The sequence below is a fragment of the Diadema setosum genome, chromosome 18, assembly GCF_964275005.1.
Source record: "Diadema setosum chromosome 18, eeDiaSeto1, whole genome shotgun sequence".
In the NCBI taxonomy this organism is placed as follows: Eukaryota; Metazoa; Echinodermata; class Echinoidea; order Diadematoida; family Diadematidae; genus Diadema; species Diadema setosum.
Window position 1 is genome coordinate 27199115 of NC_092702.1, and position 26605 is coordinate 27225719.

Below are 26605 nucleotides of genomic sequence, written 5' to 3' on the forward strand. Positions count from 1 at the left end.
TTGCACCATGTCAGCCCAACCATCTCCTTAGAATACCATGGCAAAGTTTGAACATTTTGAAGTCACTGATTTAATACACAATGTATGATAAAAAATACATCAGTCCTTCCTCAATTTGTTGTCAGAAATACATGATAAAATTGCCCAAAGACCCAACACTTAAAGATATAACTTCTGATACATGCATCATCATAAGGGGGACTTTGTTTGGTCCAGTAGGAAAAAGGGTTGACTGTTATCAAATATCTATCTGCAGACAAATTACATAGAACTTTTTTTTTTACACTAATAGAGACATGAGGAGTAGGCAAGGGGGATGATAAATGGTCCATGTCCAACAGCAATGCACATACAGGATCTAATGCCTGCTTTTCAAGGGTCACATGAAAACCACAACACTTTTAATACGCCTCACTGTAATGAATATTCTGAGAAGCAAAGAGCCAAGGATCTAGCATGCCCCTGCTCACCCATGCAGCACGTCAAAGCCAATTATAGAGTCTGCGTAATGTGGATTCTCATGTCATGTGGGGTGAATGTTGGATGATGCAAGGGGACAGATTTGGGGATTTACAGTGAAATTGGACGTCCAGATGGGCACTTGCAGAGCAACCCTTACAGAGCACAGAACGACGTGCGTGCCCTCTCTTTGATAAGCAAAGAAGCAGTAAAAAAAAAAAAAAATGGATCCCAAACCAAGGCAAGTTTGTCAGTAGCTATGGAATGCAAAAACAGCAACAACCAAAATCCAACAAAAGCTGAAGTATCACTTTAAAACTTATTTACACACTACTGTATGAAAATAATGCTTAGTCTGGGTAAATTAATTCATGAGAACAGCAGCGACAAAAAAAGATAAATAACAGAACTTTGAAAAATTAAGAAGTATTGCAAGCATTGTGAAACACAGTGCACAGAAAAAAAGTGATTTTTTTTTAATCTGAATTACAAAAGACCTGGGTGACTGCATATTTGACTTGGAACCAAGGGCTGATCAGCTTTTCATGTTTTCCAAGGACATGATGCAATATTCGCAGAATGTGGCATACACGTACAAAAATACACTGTTGACATTTTCAAGGGATTGGCAGAAAATAATGTCTATACTATACCTTGTTGCAATTGACTTCATGGAGATATGTACACCATACCACAGGTAGCTTGCTGGTCGCTAAAATGCCGCAACTCAAAAGCAGCACTGACCAGTCGCTCTCTATCTCCCTTGTCTGGTACAAAAATATACGGGAAAGAGCGTACACTATACCGTATGTCCAAAAATAAATTACAACGGGACCCTCCGCAATGATAACTTTAAAAAGAGAGAACCAATCCAAATACCATTTCAGGGTATGAAACTACAATTCATTGCCCACATCTTGCAGAAAACCCCATTCAATTTGCTTCAGTGGTCAAAGAGAAATGAGGAATTTTTTTAGAGCATGTCAGGAATCTCTTCCCTCCAAGTTCTGTCTATTGTGTTCACACACAAGAGCATCCAAGTGCTAAACTTGGAAGAATCACACTCATGACATGCTTTGCATTAATCCACATTTCTCTGTGAATGCTTAACCAAATTGAATGGGGTTTTCTGCAAAAGATGTTACACTTTAAGACCCTGAAGTAGCATTTAGACAGTTAAATCATATTGGTTGTTATCAATGCGAAAATCTAATTGTAATTTTTTGGGGGACATACTTTACAGGGAACATGAGGCAAGCCTTGTTTATGTTCTCCATTCATACCTTCATGCATGAACATTCACTCTCCCAAATAGCACAGCAATGCTTGTTCTTTTTTCTTTCTTTCTTCCTTCTCACTGTGCCTGACATTGCTAGAGAAGTAAACAGCAAGCTAAAAACAATAGTCAAACTATGAAAAGATTTACAAATACATTTACCAATATCTGTCAAACTTTGAGACATGCTCCTACACAATAATACACTTACAATTATGTCACAGAAAATCTAGATGCAAGCTCATGGCTAAGGAGAAGACAGGGGCCTACATAAAAATCCACCTTCCCTCCAATTTTTTCACAAATGTAGAAAATGCTCCAGTTACAATACGTCAAGATTTCTTACTGTCACATTATCACACACAACACAATTTTTCACTGGGCAGGGTTACAATGCTGCTGCGATTTGCCACAGCAACCGATAGAAGGTATACTTTAAGCGTGATGATCCTTGCTTGTTCAGAAGGATATGTTAATGGCCTTCTCCACGAATATATCATGGCTTTCAAAACAAAAAATCCAATTAATTACTGTTACGATAAAATGTAAACATTTTTGGGGGATGGGGGGGGGGGGGGGGGAGATGGGGTAAAATAACCACTCATTTTAGATGTGGGAAATAATGATAGCGAGTCAGGACTCCCGATTCATCTTCTCTCATTGCCACACACTGCATGACAAAAATCCCGCCATGTCCACGTTACTCCTGTCGGAAGCATTTACACCACATCCTCTTCAAGAAGTTCTATTAATCACCAAAATATGCAACATTTTAGAAATGACATTGGGATGTGACTTGTGTTGCTATCAATGCATTTGTCTGCACTCTTCCCTCACTGTCAAGCACACCACTACTCTGTTGTGCAGTCTCTTCTTCTTGCCTCTAAATCTTGCAGAACGATTAGTTTGTTGCTCTAGTTTCCTTCTACTTCACAACGTAGCAGGTGAGCCCTTGACTGTTTTTCATGTTTTCTTACATAGCAAGATGGGACAGATAAGTTGTCTTTCCCAGAACCTTGATGTGAGCAGGTTGAATGCCCTTTTTTTAAGACACATATCTCTCCACCACAATGTTCATTAGGGGATTGCCATGAGCCTCAGAGTCAATCAGACTCCCTAATAAAGACTGATTGGCCTCGCTGAAGCTCCAAAAGGGCCTTGACACCAATCCTGATTCAACATTCATCTTGCCTCCATGCAGACGATCGTAGCAACCGAACCCAGAATTTTCGTCAGTGCACACAGATTTGACTCGGGAGACGTTGACTGCATCTTCCACTCCTGCAATTTTGACTTTCATTCACAATCAGCGCAAACATACAATGTGACATGATCACTTGTGGATTGGTACCGGATGAGTCCACATTCAACGGTGGAAAGCTTATACAATCTGCCCTATCCATCTTTTGTAGACTACCGGTAGTGTCATCCAATACAGTCCAACGGTCTTCTCATCCATCCCCCCCCCCCCCCTTCATCACCTTCATGGTGAAATGAATTGAGCATTATATAGGGGGAAAGAAACATACTGATGGAACTGGAAAGATGTCCCCCTTACATCCAAGTTTAGTCTCCAAACGATGGGTCATAAATCACCTTGCATATTTCTACAGTAAGTAAATCTCTCCAACATAAACACACAGCTCTTGTGACAAACAATGTATTTGCCGAATTAAAAGGGCAAACTTTGATCTCTCTTAAGGTGTGCCCTGGCATCTCGATTTGAATAGAAAATATTAAGAACTCTTGTTCAGGAAGTAACAGAACATTTCTTTTCTTTTTTTTTTTTCACTAGCTACTGGACTGGGAATACAGCGTGTGGTGTGAATACTTGTGATGAAGTGTTTATTTCAGGTCTCTAACTACTGCAATCGCGTAAGTCAGGTGTCAAATTAGGCTTTTCTGAACCGTGAACAGCACTGTCACTGACGCCCACAAGATGACTTTAAGAATCAAATAACACATTATGCTTACATGGTGAAATTCTTTCCTCTTTCCCCGGCACAATTTGAAAGAACAAGACAATATGAATAGGTAACATACGTTAAGTACTTTAGTAAACAACCACTACTCGGCATACACACATCATTTTGTCTACACAACACAAAAGTGGCGAACACAAGTGTGTAGACTATTGCAATTCCAGACATTCATAAATACTCAAGTGAGGCGCAAGCTATGCACATAACAAATGCTCTGACAGACACAAGAAGATACATATGTACACAAAATTGTGGAAGTGCCCAAGAAGACTGTGCTTACACACAATAAAATACACCAAAGGCTTGTAGTTGGCAGGCCTACGGGATCTGCACTGAGCAATCAAGACTACAGGCCCTTCCTGTGAGACTGTAACATGAATCAGCCATATTTCGTGGGTCATGCGTGTCGACCGCAACTACTACCAAAGGGGGAATAAAATGAAATCAACGACTGAAAAAAATGCAATATGTGTCGGGCCATTTCCATTGTGAGAAAAAGACAGCAAACGGCTTCTGCTTTTGATTCACACAACACTTCTGAAAGATCTGAAAACTTTGCATCAGTATCTGTGTTGGTTTAGCCAGCTTTGGTCATTAAATATGAGATGTCTAACCATATCATTTTTTTTTTTTGGTAAGAATGGTCGTCGTGCTAGTCTGAAATGACAGCCAAGGATGTTACATAGATTTAAAGTGCATTGGGTTTAACACACCCATTAAGTACTAGAGCAAAGGCCTACAGCAAAATTTGTCAGTCTGGCCGGTCACAACTCCTCCCTTTTCTCTTTTTACAAAAACGCATATACCCACACATCAGATCGGCAAATCACAACTTATGGGGGAAATCAAGACAACTCAATGAAATATCATGACAATAAAACTAATCTTTTAGTGCCAGTGCTTGGAAATCACTAAACTTGGAGGGTACACTGTGCACACAGCTACATTGAATAAGAAGACAATTTGCCTCATATTGTCCATTCACGTATTCCTGTGAGGAGACAAGAAACAAAAGTGTCTTGCAGGTGAAAATGAATGCCTGACTGTACAGAAAAAAAAAGTGGCAACACAAATAGTTGTCTTTGACTGGACATTACTGGCACATGATTGCATTTCACTGCAACACAGTAAAAAATCTGGACTGCAATTCAGCCAAAGTTGTGGTTGCTGGCATTCATGATTGCTTCAAACCTTTTTCATTTTCTTCCTTTTGTTTTTTGTTTTGTTTTGTTTTGTTTTTGTTTTGTTGTTTGTTTGGGTTTTTTTTTTTTTTTTGGGGGGGGGGGGAGGAAGTTCCATAAATATGATGTCCTTAAAAGAGATACCTTAATGATAATTCACGATCTGAATGACCTACATGCTTGTGTAAAAATTGTGATTTGAATGGCCTGAAGAAGCGGCCATCAAAGCACTACAAGTCCACTTTCATTCACAACTCTTGAGACGACTCACGGGCACCTCTGGAATCTCTTTGTGCAAACTTGGTAAGCCAGAGCTTTTTCACAGACAGGTGCAACGTGCTTTCAAGACTCCGGACCCACCCTGGGCACCAACCAGGGGAGCGCGGGGCGAGGGGGAAGGAGATGGAGATGAAGGGGGCGATGGAGGGGATCAGGGTTTGCTCTTCTTGCTTTCCGACATCTTCTGCAGGTGGTGGTGGTGGTGGCTGCTGCGGTGGGCCATGTGGGTGTGAGGCGTCTGGGACTGGGTGAAGTGGTTGCCCCCGGCGTTGAGCCCCACCGCCTGGTTGGCCGCCTTCTGCTTCAGCAGCGTCCAGTCGAAGGTGTAGTCGTACTGGTGGTTCAGGGTGCGGAACAGGATGCGGAACAGCTGCCGCAGGTACATGTAATCTGGAGCCTCCTCAAACTTCATGTCCTTGCAGTATTTCAGGTACATGGCAAACTCAGCAGGAAAGCCCTACAGTGAGGAAGTGTTACACAATAAATAAGATACCAGTTTGAGAAACTGCCCTAAAAATAACAACACACCGTGTAGTTTCACCCCTTTATCGTACAGAGGATATCAAATGAGATTATGACCTACACGTAAAGGGAAGATTTACGTTAGAACATTATCTGCTAAAGACCAAAATTTTAGCAATCACGAAAAGGAACCAAAAATGCCTTTTTTCCGGAGCTAAACAAACAGACCTCATTCATTATACACTGTCCCACATACCCTCACATGTGATTGTTAAATTGCCCAAAACATGTCTTCAGCAACCCAGAAGTTTGTTGTTTGTTGTTGTTGTTGCTGTTTTCTTTTCTTTTCTTTTATGCACATTTACTTCAGTGTGTAACTCACCAAGGCAAACAATACTATGATAATGGAGGACATGATCCCATGGGGAACAAATTTAGGACAGCTTATGGATACATTTACACAATAAATATCATTTAAATCCCATACATGTGTGAGTGTTTGTTTTATACTTCCTCAAATACACAAAAATAAACACATAATTGTGCAGTGAAATATCGCCTGGTACATGACCTCAAACAGCAAGGAATAAAGCAACCATTGAATAACTTGTATGTTATCATCGCAATCTACATTAAAGCAAAAAATGAAAAACCTAAATGGTATCTATATAACAGCGACACTGTGGCATCCAACATGAAACCAACGAAGTGGAACTCAAAGCATGTCATACTTGGGCTATTGTCAGCCGTCTGGTATGTACATGTATCTGTCTGCTGTGCGATAAAAATAGTACATAAGACATGACCCCACCCCCACCCCCACCATCCCACTCCATATACTAGTAGTACTCCAGACGCAACTCCCTTCTCCTTTCCCCTAACTTAAAGGAACTATCGTATGCAATGATACATGTTGACTTGTTTTGATTCATAACACCTTCAACATACACTTCTGTCGCCAAATGAATATCTGGATAATATAAGCCATACACTTTAGAACAATTTTCCAACTATTTTTTCTTCAGATTACTTGATATTCCCACAAAAAAAAAAACATTCCAACCAAGACTGTTAATTACATTATCTGTCAATCATTGCTAAAGTGCTAATATAACTGCCAAAGACACAGGAATACAACTTTCCTAGGACTGAGCATAACTTGCATGCTGCTATGTTACTGATATGATTTACGCGAGACATTGCAGGTACATACAGAGGGTAATCCTCTTTCATTTTTTTTTTTTATTTTTTCGATAGAGAGTAGTTCTTCTCTTTCAAATGTACAAACATACAAAAAGAATTTTATTGCAGTTGACTAGGGACACCTCTATATTCACATGTGATTACTATATGTTCTGCTAAAGTTAAAGCCCTTCAGCGACATTTGAATAAAGCCCACTGATCTTCACTCTTGATCTTGAGGACAGACATTCTAAACCCATTCACTACAAGGAATGCTTCCTCCTTCCTTCTATCATTCATTACCAAATGACATTCCTTTTAGAACTATCTACATGTTACAGCTGGAAAATGACTTTTTTTTTTTTTTGCTGTGATCTTTGACATTTACGTCGTAAATTTTTTGTCCCTCAAATCATACGACTGCTAGATTTTCCTTGTTGATGGCTGGAAAATGACATGCTTTAAAAGCGTAAGTTCAGTGACCTTTGGGAATTCCTGCAGTAAATCAAGTCAGCACACCTACACACCTTATATAGCATATATATACATCTGTGCTGAGCACAGTGAAAGTCCTCTATAAATGAGCTCTCTTAAATCAGATGGACAGAAAGAATAGTAGACAACAACAACAACACAAACACGATCGGGGAAGGATTTAAAAGAAAAAAAAAAGAAAAACAACAAGTGTATGTTGTACCTTCACGGCGGCAATGGGAAAACAATGGACGGTGTTGCGAGGCAACACGTACCTTGCACAGTGCCTCAGATGAGGTCGACATCTTCTTTTCGCTGATTTTCTCATACTTCTGCTTCTTGGTGGCCGCCTTGAGTCCCTGCCAGGGTAGACATCGCCTGTTGAAGTACATCATCACATAGCCTAGCGATTCCAGGTCATCTCTCCGACTGCAGATGAAGAAGAAGAAGAAAAAAAAAGAGACAAATGACAGCAAAGAGACAATGAATGTTGATGGCTCACCTCTTCCAATCACTATCAGGTCCTTGATACAGATTTCTATCTCTCAGTTGATTGTTTTCTTCATTCTTTCCTTCAGCGAGAAAGAAATTGGAAACATAATGGTACGTGAACCTCAGTCTGCACTGGTAGTGATACACTTTAATCTATGCATCTCTGTCAGCACAATGCTTGGGTTAAAAGATTTTATTGCTGGTTTTCCCGAGTTGTTGGTACATACTGAACTGGAAGAATTGTTTTCAGCATGTGGATTTCGGATTTTCTACAAGCAAATGTGTATATATATACACATACAATGTACATTTCTTATCATTACCTCCGCCAAGGGAGGAGGTTATGTTTTCGCTACCGTTGGTTTGTTTGTTTGCTCGTTCATTAGTTAGTTAGTTTTATAGTTAGTTTGTCTGTGTGCAAAATAACTCAAAAAGTAGTCAACGGATTGGGATAAAACTTGCAGGAAAGGTTGAGAATGACACAAGTAAACAAATGATTAACTTTTGGCAGTGATCCGAAAATTTTGGGGGAATTTATGAAGGATTTTTGATATTTTGGCAGGTACGGTCAATGAACTTGGAAGTTCAGGCTGCGCGTATTTAAGGTTTGCATGCGCGCACTAAATTGTGTGCTCTAGTTTCTGCCAAAGATACTAGAGATAATAGGCGCGCGATAAAGATGGACACAAAATGGCTACCCTACATGACGATACAAAAGAGAGCTAAGTACAAACTCAGTACACCTAGGAAAATCATTTATTTCCAAAGGTAGTGGTATTTTTATTATCTTAAAAAGATTTAAAAAATTACAGTCGTAGCTTTTTTTTCGATTAAGGAGATTATTTTGAGGAACGAGATTTAACATAAAGTAATAAGGATTATATCATGGAGGTAAAAATTTGGCAACAACACTTGATAAACAGTAACAACAACTTCAAAGACAGCGCATCTCAGGTGATGTGCGTAATACGTTTGAGGACCGCGCGCTGTCTATTAACTTCAAAGACAGCGCGTCTCAGGTGACATGCGTAATATGCTTGAGGACCGCGCCCTGTCCATTTGTTTTGTACAGGATTAGCACGCACTTTCCTGTCTTATTAGTTTAGCGTCTTTGGTTTCTGCTAGGGTGAAGCGCGCCGTGCAGCTGAGGGTTTATGATGTCACAAAGGCTTCTATATTGGAAAATCAGGCGACTTTCAGCACACAATGCATGCTATATATGGGTGGAAATCACTGATATCTCTCATGGAAGAACAAGATTAGTGGTGGAAAATGAGCTGCATGCTTGGCGGAGGTCTGCGCTCTCAGAGTGCTTCTCTAGTTCAAATGATATCAGCCCTTCTTTAGATTTGCATATCTAGATGACCTATATCATGCTTTCCAAATTAACACATGTACAACGTATACATAACATCCTTGTGAAGTTTAACCTTTCAAATTTTGCCCAGTACCGTAAAAGTGGATATCTTCACGCGACCAATTTTTCGCGCTCAGCCAGGTAAGATGAGTATCGTGTGTTTTTAATTCCGCTGAATCAAACATCAACTACTGGAATATACAAGTATGGCAAGCAAAAATATTCGCGTGTTTTTATATTTTCGCGCTATTTTCTGGTTGCACAAAATGCGCAAAAATTTCAACACTTTTACAGTATATGTTTCAGGACCGTATTTTTAACACTGCCTTACAGTGTTGTGTGCAGCATGCTGATGATGGACCTTTGACCCCAGCCAGATTTCTGTCTGATATTATATCCTCAGCTCATCCATATCACATGGGACACACTGACACAAAGTGAAATCCACACGGGGGTTCCCATTACATCACAACAATGTATGAGGCAAGATACAAAAATCCCCAAAACATATCACTGAGGCCAGACTGTAGGTGACTACTGTGAGACTGTAGGTGACTACTGTGAGACAAATACCCTTCAGCCATTTTGACGAGGTATATTTCACATGCATATAAATGTAAACACCACCTAGACACATGTGTGTGCAGGTGCTTTGGCAGGCATTCATGTGGGACAACACGTGTGCGTATGCAAGCAAAGAGTGAGACAGTGTGTTTGTTTGATTGAGCATGTACCGACCTTTGTTCAATTCCTTGGTGTGCATTGATGCTGGCATATCTTGCAGTTCCTGTCAGATTCTTGTCATCTTTGTAGGGAATGTGTGCTCTTGTTCGACTGTCCCTGTACTTCTTGGCCAGGCCAAAGTCGATGATGAAAACCTGGGAGCGGAAAGAGCGCACAGAAAATATTCACAGTTTGTCATTAATGCTTCTGCTAGAGCCTATTAATCACGATGAGAGACATTTCATATAATACCATAGGGTTGGCAGCAAGGCATATGGGTATTAAACCATTCTGAAATTCAGCAGAAATTAGAAATTATGCCAACTAGCGTTTATATGAGCTTTCTAAAGACTCGACAACAATTAAGAGACTAGGAATTCACTTACAATACGAAATTTTACATTCTGTGCAACAACTTTGTTTCCTAGTATGCCAGAAATCACGATGCAGGACACTTGCAAAGACGAGACTAAATGAATCATTTTACATGTGCATGACAAGCATTATGATTTTCACTTGATATCCATAATTATGGTGGCACACTGAGTTTAAGTAAAGATATCTGAATTTAGTAATCCTTGAATTATGAAAAAGTTCCTGCACTATAAAAAGATACAAATAAAATTTGTTTAAAGCATGTGCTTGAAATAATTGTTATATATTCTCATAGACAACATTCTCAAACTTTTGTCATTTTGGTCTCAAAGATTAAGTGCCAAACAGCATACATGCCATGGGCTTTAGACCAAACCCAATCTGTAAAGCGGCAATGCCCTGCCTGTGGCTAAGTAGTTATTTTTAGTCATATACCATAATCGCCACGTGGCACGACATTATAGCACAATTTATCATAGACCTAGATCGGGCCTTAGCCAGAGCTGTCAGACACCCTTATGACATGAGCTAGATTGTGGTTTAAGCTTGAACATGTCTGCCGATGTTAAAGGGTTTCAGTGGCACACTGTACTAATAGCTATCTCTTTGTCAAAGAATTCAATGCTTTCAATACATCATTGCTTTCCACTTCTTCTTCTTTTTTTTTTCTGACAGTTCTGCTCTGTCTTCCAGTTTACAAATGCTTTGTTTCATAATGAGGACCTATATATGAAAGTAGGAATGAAGGCACAAGGACAAAATGTTGAATGTCATGTTAAGTGAACAAAATAATTCATCTCAAGGAATACTAGAGTATATGCTGACTTTCCTTTTCTGACATCGTCATTTGCATACTTTTCCAAGGTGATTTCTAATCCCATATGAAGGCAATACTTGTTTCCTTACAGGCATTTTCATACCACACAGCAATGGGTCAAAAAAAAAAACTGATGAATAGACTCTTTCATTCAATTGAACATTGTTGTAATAAAATTCTTTGAATTGCGCATTATGTAGCCTGTGGACACAAAAGATATTATTCATTCAAAAAAAAAAAAAAAGAAGAAAGAAAAGAAAAAGGACTGATCATTAGCGGTATTCTGCTGTATACATGTATTCCCCATTGTTTATAACCCATTAAACAATGTCAGGATGCTCAGGTGTCAGGATTAAAGGGAGGATTAAGGTTTGGATTTACGAATAGTGGTTTGGGCTAGGGCTGGCATTTTAAAGGACAAGTTCACCTTCATAGACATGTAGGTTGAGTGAATGCAGCAATATTAGTAGAACACTAGTGAAAGTTTAGGGAAAATCTGACAATCTGTTCAAAAGTTATGAATTTTTAAAGTGTCTGCGCAATCACTGCTGGGTGAGAAGACTACTACAGCATATGATGTCAGATGCGTACAACGATAAAAGGAAAATAAAAAGAGAATTTCACAAAACTTTACTTTTTGAATAAAGTGCACATTTCTTCAACTTGTTACTGATGTATATTAAAGGGTGTGTACAGTTGTGGTCGAGGTGAAGATTTAGCTTTTAACGTTTTGTGAGATATTCAGAAACCACTCTATGAGATGTCAAAGAGCATGCAGTTCTAAGGGGTATCAAAAGTTTATTCGATGAAAATCGGTTTTGAAATGGCTGAGATATCCAAAAACAAAGTGAAACAAAGAGATACTAATAAAGTTGGGGCATGTCGCCTTTTATTATTAGCACTTTTTTTTTATATCTCAGCCATTTGAAAACCAATTTTCATCAAATAAACGTTGAATCCTTCTTAAAATTACATGCTCTTGCATATTTCATAAGAGACTTTTCATTATTTCACTTGGGAATGTTCAAAACATGAATCCCTACCTCAACCAGTACTGTACAGTCCCTTTAAGGGTAATATTATTACTCCTGCCTTCTAAAAGAGAGAAGTCGAGTGACCTTTTGTTATGCGATAAAAGTGAAAATATGTTGAATTTTCTTTATACTTTCTTTATATTGTTGTACTCATGTGACATCACAAGCTATAGTAGTCTTCTCATCCAGCCCTGACTGAGCAGAAACTTTAAAAATTCATAACATTTGAACGGATTGTCTGATTTTCCTCAAACTCTCACTGATGTGTTCCACTAATAATGCTGCATTCACTCAACCCAAATGTCTGTGATGTGAAGGTGAACTTGTCCTTTAAAAAATAAAGGATCTGGGTTTGGTTTGGGGGTTAGAAAGATGAATATTTCAGGCATAGTGTATTACATGAAATGGAAAGTGGACGAAACTGGAATAGACCTACCAATTTTTTTAGCCTACATGTACGCTACACGTTCCTAAATATAAAAATAAGACTTTGTTTAAAATTTCTCAAACAACTCTGGTAGAACAGAGATTATCAAGTCATATAATTTGCATTCATTAAAAATGTTGTCATTAAATTATTATCCACAAGAATGCATAAAGTGCATCAATAGTACTCACATGTATCTTCTATTACAGTATCAGAAAAATAAAATAAACTAGAAATGTCGCTATGGCGACTGGTATGCCTCCGCCATAATGCATGACTCTCCTAATAGGTCTATAGTACATGTGGACAATGTGTGATTACATTTTCACAAAATTGACAAAATATTAAAATGACAAGTTTGTCACAAATGTGTTGAATGTTCACCTTCCTTGACCTAGGTTTAATTGGATGAATAGGAGAGCATGTATTTGGGGATTTAAGGACTTTAAGTTGACTTTGACCCATTCATAAGTTTATGCATTGAGTAAATGTCAAGGTATGGAGAAAAAGTGCAAGTTTTGTATTGAATAGTAAATTGTTACCATTTTCATCTGGCCTTTGACCCTAAAATTCATAAGATAGTCACTGTCAGGCAGAACATGCACAAATATGTAGTAAGTTTCAAGATAACTTGAGCCACTTCCAAGATATGGAGGAAAAAGTTAGTTCAGAACTTTCACTTGATTTTTGACCTTTTAGGCAAAAAAAAAAAGGAAAAAAAAAAACTTTCCAGAGAATCTCTATTAGGTTATACATGCATACACCAAGTGAAAAAAAAAAAAAATAATCCTGCTGGCATTGCATGAATATGAGGGAAATAGTAAAAATTTTGAAGTGTTGCCCTTGACCTTTGACCCCTGACCTTTGATGCCATGAACCCTAAATTCTCTAGATAATCACTGCCAGTCAGTACATGTACTATGTTCCATGAAGATACCTTGAACAATTTCCAAGGTACGTAGAAAAAAGTGAAGTCTTAATATTTTTACTTGACCTTTTGACCTTTGACCTTATGACCCAAAACTTTCACCAGAGAATCTTAATTTGGTAATACATGTATACACCAAGTTTCAAGAAAATATCTTCAGGCATTGCATAGATATGGTGGAAATAGTGAAATTTTTTATGTATTTGACCTTGACCTTTTGACCTTTGACCTTGAGCATGTGCACCCAAAAGTTGATAGGCACAACTTCATCCCCTAATACACATACATGCCAAGTTTCATTAGGATACCTCAAAAGGTTTTTTAGTTATGCTGTCCACAAAATTCATTATGGATGGACGGAAGGACGGACGGACGGAAGGACGGACAGACGGACGGACAACCAGAAAACATAATGCCTCCGGCACCACTTCGTGGCGGAGGCATAAAAAATTAAACAATCAAATTCTATGACTCCAAAGAATTATGTCACAAAGATAAATTTAAATTCACCACAAGTGCCAATCTACTTTCATTTGTTGAGAAGCACATTGCCAGGGCTTTATAATTTCTTACATTCTTCTGTGCATTGACACAGCTCCTCTGGTCAACAATACACATTTGTAAGCACAAAACATTTTCAAATATTTTATGCCAGGATGTTTCAAATTTCCCTTGGGATGCATTTGCAATACGACACCCAATGTGAGTCATTACGTATTGACACCCAACACTTAAGTGCAAATTTGCACGTCTTCTCCAAGAGTTCTCTTCTAGGCCAGCACGCTGTAAAGGGCAATTCCCTGCCGCAGAATGGTGAACTTCAGTCGTCTATCCTGTCAGACCAGCCTTTCGAAGGAAGGACTCGTCTACGATGCAGACAACACTTCCTCTCACTCCACCTAAAAGCACATCATCACAGCTACACACACGTATGTATGCCATGGAAACGGCTCTCACCTACGATACGCTTGTACCATCTGTTCGGCCCAGGCACAGGACTGGACAAGTTCACATTGGACCCTAGATTACCAGTAAAAGTTCGAATCCAGCCCCATGCCTATCAAACTTTGGGATTAATAATCAACGGGCGAATAAAATGGCTCAGTTTTGTTTGACAAGGATGTAGATTACTACACATAAAAATGTCCCTTGTCATGTGATCTCACTTACATTTATAACCATATAATGAAGACTGCAAACATTAAAAAGAATGATCATGAAAGTGCTGACAGTATACCATGATTATGACAATGGCTTTGCTCAATGATCTTCTGTGTCTTCTACCACCCTTCCACAGAGCTTTTTGCTCATTGGTCTCTCATCAGAGGTTCAGGTTGTTTTTTTTTTCTTCCGGTCAACCACTGATGTATTGTATCGTGGTCCAATGAATTCATTTTGTGTTGGTCAACAATCAGGTCAGTGTCAGATGGATCAGGTTTGATCTGATGAGGCAAGATCATCCGATGAAGGAACTACTAAAGCTCAGAGCTTAGTTCGCCATCGGACACCGTTTCCGGTAGCGAGTCAAGTCAGTGTCAGAGAAGTGTTGAGTCAGTCCTGTAAGTGCAGAGTTGGTCAGATACATGTCACATTTGTGTTGCAGGCTATAGGGCATGTCCAGCTGACATCCTGTGACAGAGTGTCCAATGATTAGCAGCCATCAGACAGATTACATGTATATTTCGCGAGTCTAAATTTTTGCGAATCAGGAATTCCCGACAGTTTCGCGAGTGGTTAGATTCGCGATCGTGAAGTCCTGTACTGAACGGAGATATGTACACGCGATCAGAGTCAATATTTTTGCGTTGTCTTTAATTTCGCGAATAGCACCCGACTCGCGAAATTCGCGGAAATAAAAACCTCGCGAAATATTTGGCGTATACAGTAACTTGAGCCCAGGTTTTAGTGCTCTTCTTTTAATGCTCTATAAACCTCCTCTCACTTTGCAAAAAGTTCAATTTTCTCTCAGCATAGGCCTATGTACAAATGTACAACTGTAACATCACAATGTTTTGCATGCAATACCGGTACACCAAACATAAAGACAAGTCCTACAGCACTCTCCAAGGTACAATGTATGTACACCAAACATAAAGACAAGTCCTACAGCACTCTCCAAGGTACAATGTATGTACACCAAACATAAAGACAAGTCCTACAGCACTCTCCAAGGTACAATGTATGTACACCAAACATAAAGACAAGTCCTACAGCACTCTCCAAGGTACAATGTATGTACGCAACACTCTTTATATCTTTGTCTGCACAAGCACCTGATTATGACTACCCTCATGGACTCGTCAAAAAAAAAAAATAATAGAATAAACAATTAACAATAAAAAATAACAGAAAAGAAATAATGTTTGCCTCAGTAAAGATCTACCATTAGTGGTAGCATACCTTTTGCCTAGTAATTAGTATTCCTCTTGACGACAGATTACTGTATAAGGTGTTATTTTTGCGAGGGTTTAATTTTAGAGAATTTACTTTTACTTAATTTTGTTTTACTTTGTTTTGGGATATCTCAGCCATTTCAAAACCAATTTTCATCAAATAAACTTTGAATCTATTTTAGAATTGTACGCTTTAAACATTTCATAAAGTAGTTTATAAGTACCTCACAACAACAACAAAAGTTAAAAGCTGAAATCTCACCTCAACAAATACTATGCCATCCCTTTAAGCATGGGTGGTGTTCAGGACAGTTTTTGTAAGCTCATTTTCTATTTGTTTTCTCTGTGTCCACCCATGGTGAATGTGAAACTGTGCATGAAAACCCTCCAGAAACTTGAAGGACAGTCAGTAGTACACACTAGCAATGATACATGTGCATAATCATGATTAGAATGTTATTAATGAATGTGCTAAGTTTCAGATTCAGCTGATAATCCCTTCACAGTGGTTGCTATGGATTATAAACCCTCATTTTGTTTCCGACACAACTAAGGGTGACTCAAAGCTCTCAAATACACTTATAACTTTAATAATAAAAGACATTTTTCTTTAAAAAATCAGGAAAAAGAAAGTAGCTAGCAGTCATACACGTTTGATTTTTATTTAAAACATCAAGGATCATTCAAAGTTAATTACATATTCTCTTTAAACTGTACATTCAAAGATATTAAACATGAATATTTCTTGAAATCACAAATAGAGTATATACAACATACTGTAAGGCAAGAAGAATACATGTACCATTCTCCTTTCTATTTTGAATACCAACCGAAACTTGCTGAAAATGCCTGATATTTGTGATGTCACTGAATGGACTCAGCAAGCAAAAGCAGACTATGTCCTATAGATAGACAATGTAGAGATTCAAAGGTGTTCCTAAGTGAGCGTTGTATTGGGATAAATGCTATACTAATGCAAAGTGAATCTAATGCTTTTCCATGTCATTTGAATAATCTGCTTTCAAAAAGGCATCAACAGTAACAACAATCTATCGAATAAAAGGTATTATTACCCGTATCAGGCATCTGAGGATTACGCGCCAGCAGGGAGAAGAGGAGTAAATTTTCCATATTTCCCGCTTTGACAAACGCCTATGGGATTTGCGTATTAAAAACGAGGGGAATATAGCATCCGGGCACTTGAGCTCCCAGTGAGGAAAATTTGCTGTTGATGACAGTTTTCTCGCGGAGTAGTTTTGCGACAAGGGGCAAAATCCCATAGGTTAACACGTAAAACTTAAGGACAATCGCTGTTACTGTGTGAGCTGGCTGTCTCTACACGTGCCGCATACCCGAGTTCGCGACAAAGGGCAAATTCCCATAGGTTAACACGTAAAAATAAAGGACAATCCCTGGGCCTGTGTGAGTTCGCTGTTATACGCGCACCGCGTACCGTGAGCTATCCTGTGTATAGGGATGTAGTGTGCCATGTGGTGTTGAGCTCTACCTGGCGCCGAGTGGAAAATTGTTGCCGTGAATTGGGAAGTTGTACAAAGTTTACATTGTAATGATTTATTTTACTGCACAGATGCCTGAAATGGGTAATAATAATGATATGGACTGTCTACTTTCGGGGGATACGACATTAATTGCCCTCACTAGAATTGTATTGCCCTCGTCTTCGACTCGGGCAATACAATTCTAGTTCAGGCAATAAATATCGTATCCCCCTCAAGGCCAGTCCATATTATATTAAATATTCCATGTCTCTAATGCACTTGCCCGCCCCAATTACTTTAGCCAAAGTCACTGTCAGCATTCGCTTGGCCTTGCTACAGTTTGAGTTAAAATGCATTCAGTCACATGGCCATGCAGGGTAGTTTGCTGTTCATTCACCATTGTTAGGCAGGCTTTTCAAACTCAAATATGTGATGGCCCTTGCCTTCTCAAAACTGTATGCCTTTCCAGTGATGGCAAAGCTGGGCACTGGTATAGCAGCATTCTGTGCCATCTTTTCTTTCTGTCACCTACACTGTAATGGCTTAAGTGTTAAAATCTTAGCCAGAACATACTTCATCAGTAGGTAAATTAGTTAGCTTTCTGATAAGGGATGGAAACACTGAAAACAGTATTGCAGCATTCTGAGGGATGGAAACATTGAAAACAGTATAGCAGCATTCTGAGGGCTGAAAAGGTGTATTTTGGGTGGAAATAACAATATTTTTACCTTTCCTGCAATAGACATGTGAAGTACCAGCAATACAATTTGGGAAAACAGTATTTCCTATCAAACCTGCACTATTTGTGGCAAACAATAGTACAAAATACTGCCAAAAACAGCAACAGTTGGCATCTCTGTCCATCTGAGAGTGCTAAATCTGTAGAGAGCATGACAGTGCCATAAAAAGTGTTCTCCAGTAAAGTAGATGAAGTGAGTGGGTCTTACCTGATTGCAGTGCCGTCCAATGCCCATGAGGAAGTTGTCTGGCTTTATGTCTCTGTGGATGAAGTTCTTATTGTGCACATATTCGATTCTTGCCAGCATCTATGAGTATATCAAAGATTGAAGAGAGAGGAACATATATTGAGCATGATATTACATTCGACAACACGAGAATACAAATTTATGTGTGCTTTAATATCAAATGATCATCTAAAGAGCAAATGTCTTCCAAATAAGAATCTGTAATGGTCAATAGCACAATCAGGGTATGCAAATGCGTAACAGGGGAAAAATGAGAAAACTTGGTGAAAATGTGTTTTTTGCTGTTTGTTGTAGCAGAGTGTTCAAATTTTCACTTCATGTAAAGAAAGAGTCAAAATTTTGCATTAAAATGTGCATAAATTAGCATTTTGATTAGGGGTGTCAAATCAAATTGAAATGACTAATATATTGGAAAAATTCATTAAAAAAAGGAGAATGTTTTTTTTTTCATCTGAAATTGCTTTTAGATATTCCTGATAAATACCCATTTCATTCACCACTAGCACATAGCCATGACATATCACAAAATATGAATTAATGTCATATTTTCACTACTCAAAATGGATGATCAATTTCATAGGCATTACTTTGAATTTACTTTGAATTCATATAAAACCACTTTTATATATTTTATGATATTTCACTTTTGCCAAAGAGTAAAGAGGTGAAACTTTCAGGAATAAGTAACAGACATATACTGGCCATTATTACAAAGTTTTATGAAATTAGGGCCGGTATTTTGGAAGAAATGATATTTTTCATCAAAAAATTATCTGTACAGTTTGACCTTGAATGTGCGCATAGTGTTTGGATCCATTCTCATATTTGTTAACACAGATAGAGGAATGAATATGAGATTTATGATGACTTGAGTTGATATCCAAGCTGTGACACTCAAACAATGACATATCGAGCCAAAATACTATGTTTTGCTTAAATGATATTTTTAAAAATTGAAAAAGCATTGAAATAAGAACAGTGAACACTTATCATATGACCTTCATGCAGTTTGGACAAAATTTGACATTATTACAAAGTTCTGATCACTCAACTTCTGTTTGTTATGTAACATGGTGTTCAATGGACACCTCCATACTGATATCTTGGTCACATTACAAGTGTTAATCATTTGAAACCTGTTTTTATGCATAATATATAATATATATAATGGACTGTATAAGCTGTTACTTTCACAAATTTTGCGAAACACTCTTGGACCTGAAATTTACCATGCGAAAATTTGACATTATTACAAAGTTCTGATCACTCAACTTCTGTTTGTTATGTAACATGGTGTTCAATGGACACCTCCATACTGATATCTTGGTCACATTACAAGTGTTAATCATTTGAAACCTGTTTTTATGCATAATATATAATATATATAATGGACTGTATAAGCTGTTACTTTCACAAATTTTGCGAAACACTCTTGGACCTGAAATTTACCATGCGAAAATTTGACATTATTACAAAGTTCTGATCACTCAACTTCTGTTTGTTATGTAACATGGTGTTCAATGGACACCTCCATACTGATATCTTGGTCACATTACAAGTGTTAATCATTTGAAACCTGTTTTTATGCATAATATATAATATATATAATGGACTGTATAAGCTGTTACTTTCACAAATTTTGCGAAACACTCTTGGACCTGAAATTTACCATGCGAAAATCTTCCATATGCTAGGATAAAAGTGCACTTACGATTAGCCTCGTTGTCAAATCGCAAAAAACAACATCTTGCAAAAATGTCTGTGACCTCCTCATTTGCAAAAATATCAGTATGCGAAAATAACGACTTACATCTGTAGAGTATTGGAAATTCACATTTTCTGCGGTTTATACAAGTACTTCCGCAGCTCTACTTGAGATACAATGTACTGTGTTCTTAAACAGTATACCGGCACATGAACATTGTATAATATCTGGGATAGCGTACATTGTATGAATGCACACAAAAATAAATGCAGTTGATCCCTCCTTTCAAATAGGGTATGAATCTTCTTTTCTTTTTTTCATGTGCAGAATAAAAAAAAAAAAGTACAATATGTGGGCATTTTCACAGTAAAAGGGCACACTACATTTCAGGGATGTTGCTTTATTTTGTTTCCAATGTGCATTACCCACAGTTCAATACTATCTTTCAGAACAGTTTAATGAGAGATACTATAGCTTTGCCCCAAAATTGCTTGAAAGAAGCAATGCATTAATTAGCATTTTTACCAAAATGAAAAATTTGGGGTGAACTTATGTAACACTGGACAGAAAGCTTCAGTAAGTGAGTATGCACTAACATATGAAGGTCAAATAATTAATGGTCATTGAAATTTTGTTTTTCAACTGAATGGCCTGAATAGAAAAGATAATTACAGCACTCAAATTCTGTTGAACACTGTTTTATACCATTTCTAGACTTAGTAGTGAATGTATGTAACATGGACAGACAAAACTATTGCATCTTTGTCTGTCCATATTACATAATGTACATGTACAAAGTACAGGGAAGAAAAAAATCCATTGTTCCTTTAATCTGCTTTGTATGAATTCTATTGGGACCCTGATGCCACAGTTGGCAACACTCGTATACAGTATCGAGTCCAAACAGTCCTTTTGCAATTTTCAAGTATGCACAGGACAGAAAGTGTTCACAATCAACTGGGCTAGAGTTACCCACAAAGTTTGTGTATGTTCAGCATTTGACAATGTACCATTATGAAATACATTTGTATGTGACACAGGCAGCCATTAGACTGTTTGCACAACGACAATACACAATGGGAGTTGCCCTACAGTACGTTGACTCAAGATAAAGTTTGTGGGCTGACATGTGTCACTTGGTAGGTCTTTGTCATCCCAGACACACAATATAAACATCATTAGACATAACAGAATTCTGTTTGTTTTTCCACGGAAATCTAAAGCAATGGATCTGAGGATATATGACGTGTATTGGCAAATGAACAAACTGTATCGTACTTGGAGGTAAACAGAACTACCCTACATACAGTTGTATATCGATCCATTTTCTTTACAGCTTGATAAAACAACTCTATTATTGAGAGCAATGCAATTATACTACACCCCCCCCCCCATACTCATGGCCCATTACTGATTCTGTAACATTTTTACATATAAGGGAATGTAACAAAAATGTAGTCTACCAGCAGTTTTAGGCTGCGTTTATCTAACTTGAGAGAGAGAATCACATTTCAGAACATGTTTGGAATGGTGTTTGCGAACGTGGTTTGAAACACGCTTCTCATGGTGCAGTGTTTATCTATCCATCATACAATCACGATTTGGGTGTTGTCACTGCACAGCTGCTTTGTGCCGTTCGACCCAGGAAGTAAAGGTCACCTGCATACCACCAAATATGCCTTATTAATCATAGATCATTCACATACAAATAATGGGGGAAAAAAATAAACAGAAACAGCTCAGAGCTGCCCTTGAGATATGCGTTTCAAAATGGCATTGCATCTATCTACTCGCAGAAAGGCGATCGTGGTCTCAAATGCATTTCAAAACGCCCTTTGAATGGCATCTCAAATCGGCGTTTCTAAACGCATTTGAAAACACGGTTGCGTTTATCTAACCCCTGAAAATGCTTCAAACAAGTTTTTAGATAAATGCAGCCATAAAGTGGAATAATAAACTTTGCAATGGTTTGTTGCTGGACAGTGAAATTGTATGTAGCCAACTAGAATGATGAGCCTACTGTAGACCCAAAGTTTTCAGCTGCGAGATAATGATTGGGACTCCAAATCAAGAACAGCGGCTGTAAAATCCTGGAACAAGTGGCAGAATGATGACACATTCAATTGTTATTTTGTTGTGGTCATTTAGTACATCGATCAGCACCTGACAGAACTAATAATGCAAACACAAAGATTCTTGAGGAACCTGCTGTACGTACTGTAGTCACTTTTTAGGAAAGGCTTGTAAAATATAAGCTGTATAGTTTATAAATGTGCCTGTTTGGTTTGTTTTACTGATCCTACTTTTGCATGTAGGCCTACATATAAAAAACTTTGCAATTTTGAATCCCTACTTCATGAAAAAACACCACCAACAACTACTACTTAGTACCAGTGCAATCCACTGGTCTCCTTTGCATGTACAGTGTAGAGCACTACCTGAATCATAAACAGGCTTTCAAGTCAGTACAAGACTGATACTCCATTATTTGCTTCACCTCAATGCACTTCTCTCACGAACGAATGCACAAGACAAATCAGCTCAAACTCAATAGATGTGTCACCAGGCTAAACTGCTTGGAGTTCCATGACTGAACTGGGTGTGTGCCAGTTGCATGGATTGAAAAACTATTTGTGAAGAAGCTGCTGCTGTCAGTCCAGCCATACAATTTGCAATAACAACTGAATAAAAAAAACGACCACCTGATATATACAGTTCTGCAAGGAAGTCAAGCCAAAGCCTAATAACACAAATATTTGCCATCATTGTAACTTTTCAAACTCATGACTGTACACATGTAGGAATTGATGCACTGTGCGTTGGAGTTTTACTGGTTCATGTAGTTTATTGATTTTTGTTTTTGTTTTGTTGTTTTTGTCTGGTGCATTGGCAAATTGTTACAGACATTTTGATGTACCTACTAATAGCTCATTCCACTCATTCCATTAATGATTGTTTGAACTGTACACTTAAAACCCCCTGCACTGAGAAAATATCACACAATCTGCCATGCACAGAATCTCAGCATTTCTGTTCCCTGTAGCAGCTAGAGATGTTGCAGCAGTCTGCTACAAAGTGTGAGGAATGGTACACAGGTGGCTAATGAGGGTGAGCAAGGACAAGCTGAGCAGCTTTCATCTGCTTAGCAACTGCCAGGGTGTTCAGACGCAAAAAAAAAAAAGAAAAAAAGAATTATACTAGAACGATATACCAAAACAGTACATCGCTATACGATGAATTTATACTTCTGACTAACAAAACGACGTATAGCGAAACGACGTATAGCGAAACGACAGTCAGAGCATCGTTTCGAACTTGAACTCGATAACGAATCAGCATTCCATCGTGTCCATTGTGCGTCTGAACGTATGGTGACCATAGAACGGTATAACTGGTCGGGACTTAATGGGAGTGCACACGAAAGGTAACCTTACACAACACTGTACACCTGTCACTCATGACCATAACAACATGAGCAGTGAGAAACTGCACATCTATACAACATTTTTTGGAATGGTTGAAATTTGCGTCTGAACGGTCTGTCGGCTAAACGACAATTCTTTATACGTCGTTTATCGAGTTTTGGTAAATGGTATAAACTGGCTTGCGTTTGAACAGGGGGTTAATCCAAGTCTAGCAATGCAACAATGTGCAACATCAATATACAGTACCACTTTATACATGCACGGAGGTGTTTTTGTCTCACTTTCCTGATACATACGCACAGTACATGGTAATGTGTGGGTGTACCACAGAAGGGCCACACATACTGACAGTGAACATTTGCAGCATTTCAAGGAACGTTGCCTAGCAACTGAGTAAAAAGCCATCTGAAGTTTGCTGTGATGTAGTGACAAGCCCACCAATAGATTTTTGGTTGTTTTTTTTTTTCCCCACATGGCTTCCACTAAACATTTGTATTGCTCGCTATATGGCCACACATGAAACATGAATTGCAGCCAGCTGGCCAGGCCATTGTGGAATACAAATGACATCCCTGGTTGCATGCAGACTGTCGAAGCAATCACTGTCAGGCACGTGCATCATGGCGGTAAAAACTTGATAAATTTCTTTAAAGCAGTACAGGGTAGCTTGCCAAGTTTATGGTACATTGTATAGTGTGAACGGAAAGTGTAAAACATCACAAATTTTCACTACTGCCACAATATTTCACACGGAGGAATGGGTCTCTTGGTCATAATACTCTTTGAATCCCCCGTTTTTGGCTAAACAGAACAAAATAACATCACGCTATCCTAGTTAGACCCCATTATGGTACAATAAATATTTCATATTGCACGATTGAGAGTAAACTTCAAATCACTGGAATCATGAATCTCAAGATATTCACACAAAGCAGTTCATCAGACATTTGAGACGGGTTCTGTATTCAACTTCTGACACTGTATCAGTGAACCTTGAGAGTATAAATTGATAAATGCGCTTAAGAGATATACTTGTAATACTGGTAGTAATCTTGCTAATCTTGTCTGTTCTTCTTCAAATCATTTAAAAACCTACAGTAAAACCATAAAGCAACATTTGTTGCTACATGCACACAGCATGTACAACAGTATGTCATTGTCAAAGAGGGAGTTGGGCAAGCTGTCTGGCTATAAGAACAACTCAAAAGGTACAAAAATTGATTACTAAACTGGGATACACCTCCTCAATAGTGACAGAGCAAATTCTGCAGTGTTAAAGGTCACTTGCATTGCATGATAGGGCAAAGCATGGAACATCACTCTTTTTAATAAAAAATCAAATCCCAGCTCAGATTAAAGCACAATAATAAATCTACACCATAATGCCAAACTACAATTTACCTAAACTACAATTTATCTGAAGTAAAATATCAAAAGCAATACAAGTATTTCAATTTTCACACCATAACATCTTATTACATGTACAATGTATAAATATTCCATACGCTTTGTACACATCACCGTACAAAGCGTAGATTTCATATGAACTTGTTGTACAGTGTATTGTATACTAACAACCAGGAAGGTACAACCACTACTTTGTACATGAAAAAAATGACATGTACACAAAACTACTGCACAGTCACAGCCTGGAGGGAATTGGAGGAGGGCGAAGGGAATGAAACAAGGGGAGGAAAACACAAGGCTTCTTCACTACTGTATAGGCCTACGCCATATACAGTATATAGGGAGTCTAATTTTTCGCGAATCAGGACTTCTCAACGATTTTGCAAGTGGTTTATAATAAGCAATCGTGAAGTACGGAACTGAACAGAGAAATGTATGAGTGCATGACATATTCATGATGGTATCAGAGTCAATATTTTTGTGTGTTTTTGAATTTGTGAATAGCACCTGACTAGCAAAATTCGAGAAAATAAAAACTTCGCATATGACATAATATTTGGCATATATACAGTATTTCACAGGAGAATTTAAATTGAGGCATATTGTGTGATGATAAAACAGGTGCTTTTTTATTGACACTGCTGTCATCTTTAATTCTTTTTGTACGGTAAAGGACTGCTGCATAGTAAAGCAAGGCACACACAGTACATGTGAAATCTATTTTATCTTTTGCTGCAACCAATATACATACATATCTGAAGTACCTAAACAATGCAATACGTTGTACATGTACCACCTAGTATTACACAATTTACATGTGAGCAGACACACACACATGTACAATGTACAACTGCACCAGACATCTGCACCAGACATCTGCAGTATCATCGCACAGCACACAGTAGACTGCAAGGGCAGTACAAGAGATATTAACTATGAGCTCTCCATTCAATAGCTTGGTGATGAAACATGCTTGACACTGACTGTGTCAAAGGCCCCGGGCAAAGCGGGTAGAATGTCAAATCTAAATTAAGGGTTCCACACTGAATGAACTCATTGGCTAACCTGACACATTAATTTGCCTGCTTGCCAACTTCCTTCCTCGGAACAACTTGTCACACCGCTTTCTATCACACATGTAATTGTAATGTACAAATTTACATACTTGTACGATCAACATTTACTTTAAACCAACTAGAGTTCTGTATCCAAATATCACAACAAACATGTCAAACTACACTACACTTGCAGTCATACATGACAAACAAAGACAATATAAAGATCTACTGAACTTACCTTTCTGTGCATAAAGATTGCCTGGTGGACAGTTTGCTACTGCAACCTACACATTGTACTTGTTGCATGGCATATGTAGTTACACAGAAGTGGTAAACCTGAAGACAATTCAGTATCTATCAAAAGCTGTACAATTTTGTGGAGTGTAGACAGTGTGAAAATATGTATTATCCTGAGAGATAAGCTACGTGTATGAAGTTCCACCTTACGTTTTGAAGATAATTAGCCTTTAAATACACACATCTACACTGTATGATTGCAATATGCATCACTACAATTTCATACACTGCTCATCTCCATGTATGTAAAATACAATGTATTATATACAGCATACATGTACAAATTGTAGTAAATACTATACAATGTAGGTACTTGTACCTGATCATGCCTGTTGTAGCATACTATAAAATAAGAACTGTGATTTACACATCATGAGCAAATAATTT

General features: G+C 38.1%; 1 protein-coding gene across 1 annotated transcript in view; it reads right to left on the minus strand.

Moving 5' to 3' along the window:
• Positions 1 to 4997: 4997 nt before the first annotated feature.
• LOC140241768 (casein kinase I-like) overlaps positions 4998 to 26605 on the minus strand; it is a 36846-nt gene continuing 15238 nt past the window's right edge. Inside the window, exons 4-7 of the mRNA XM_072321518.1 lie at positions 18288 to 18386; positions 9883 to 10022; positions 7571 to 7724; positions 4998 to 5634 (exon numbers count right to left, since the gene is read on the minus strand). Coding sequence (XP_072177619.1) covers positions 5329 to 5634; positions 7571 to 7724; positions 9883 to 10022; positions 18288 to 18386 — 699 coding nt within the window. The 3' untranslated portion in view covers positions 4998 to 5328. The remainder of the gene's footprint in view (positions 5635 to 7570; positions 7725 to 9882; positions 10023 to 18287; positions 18387 to 26605) is intronic.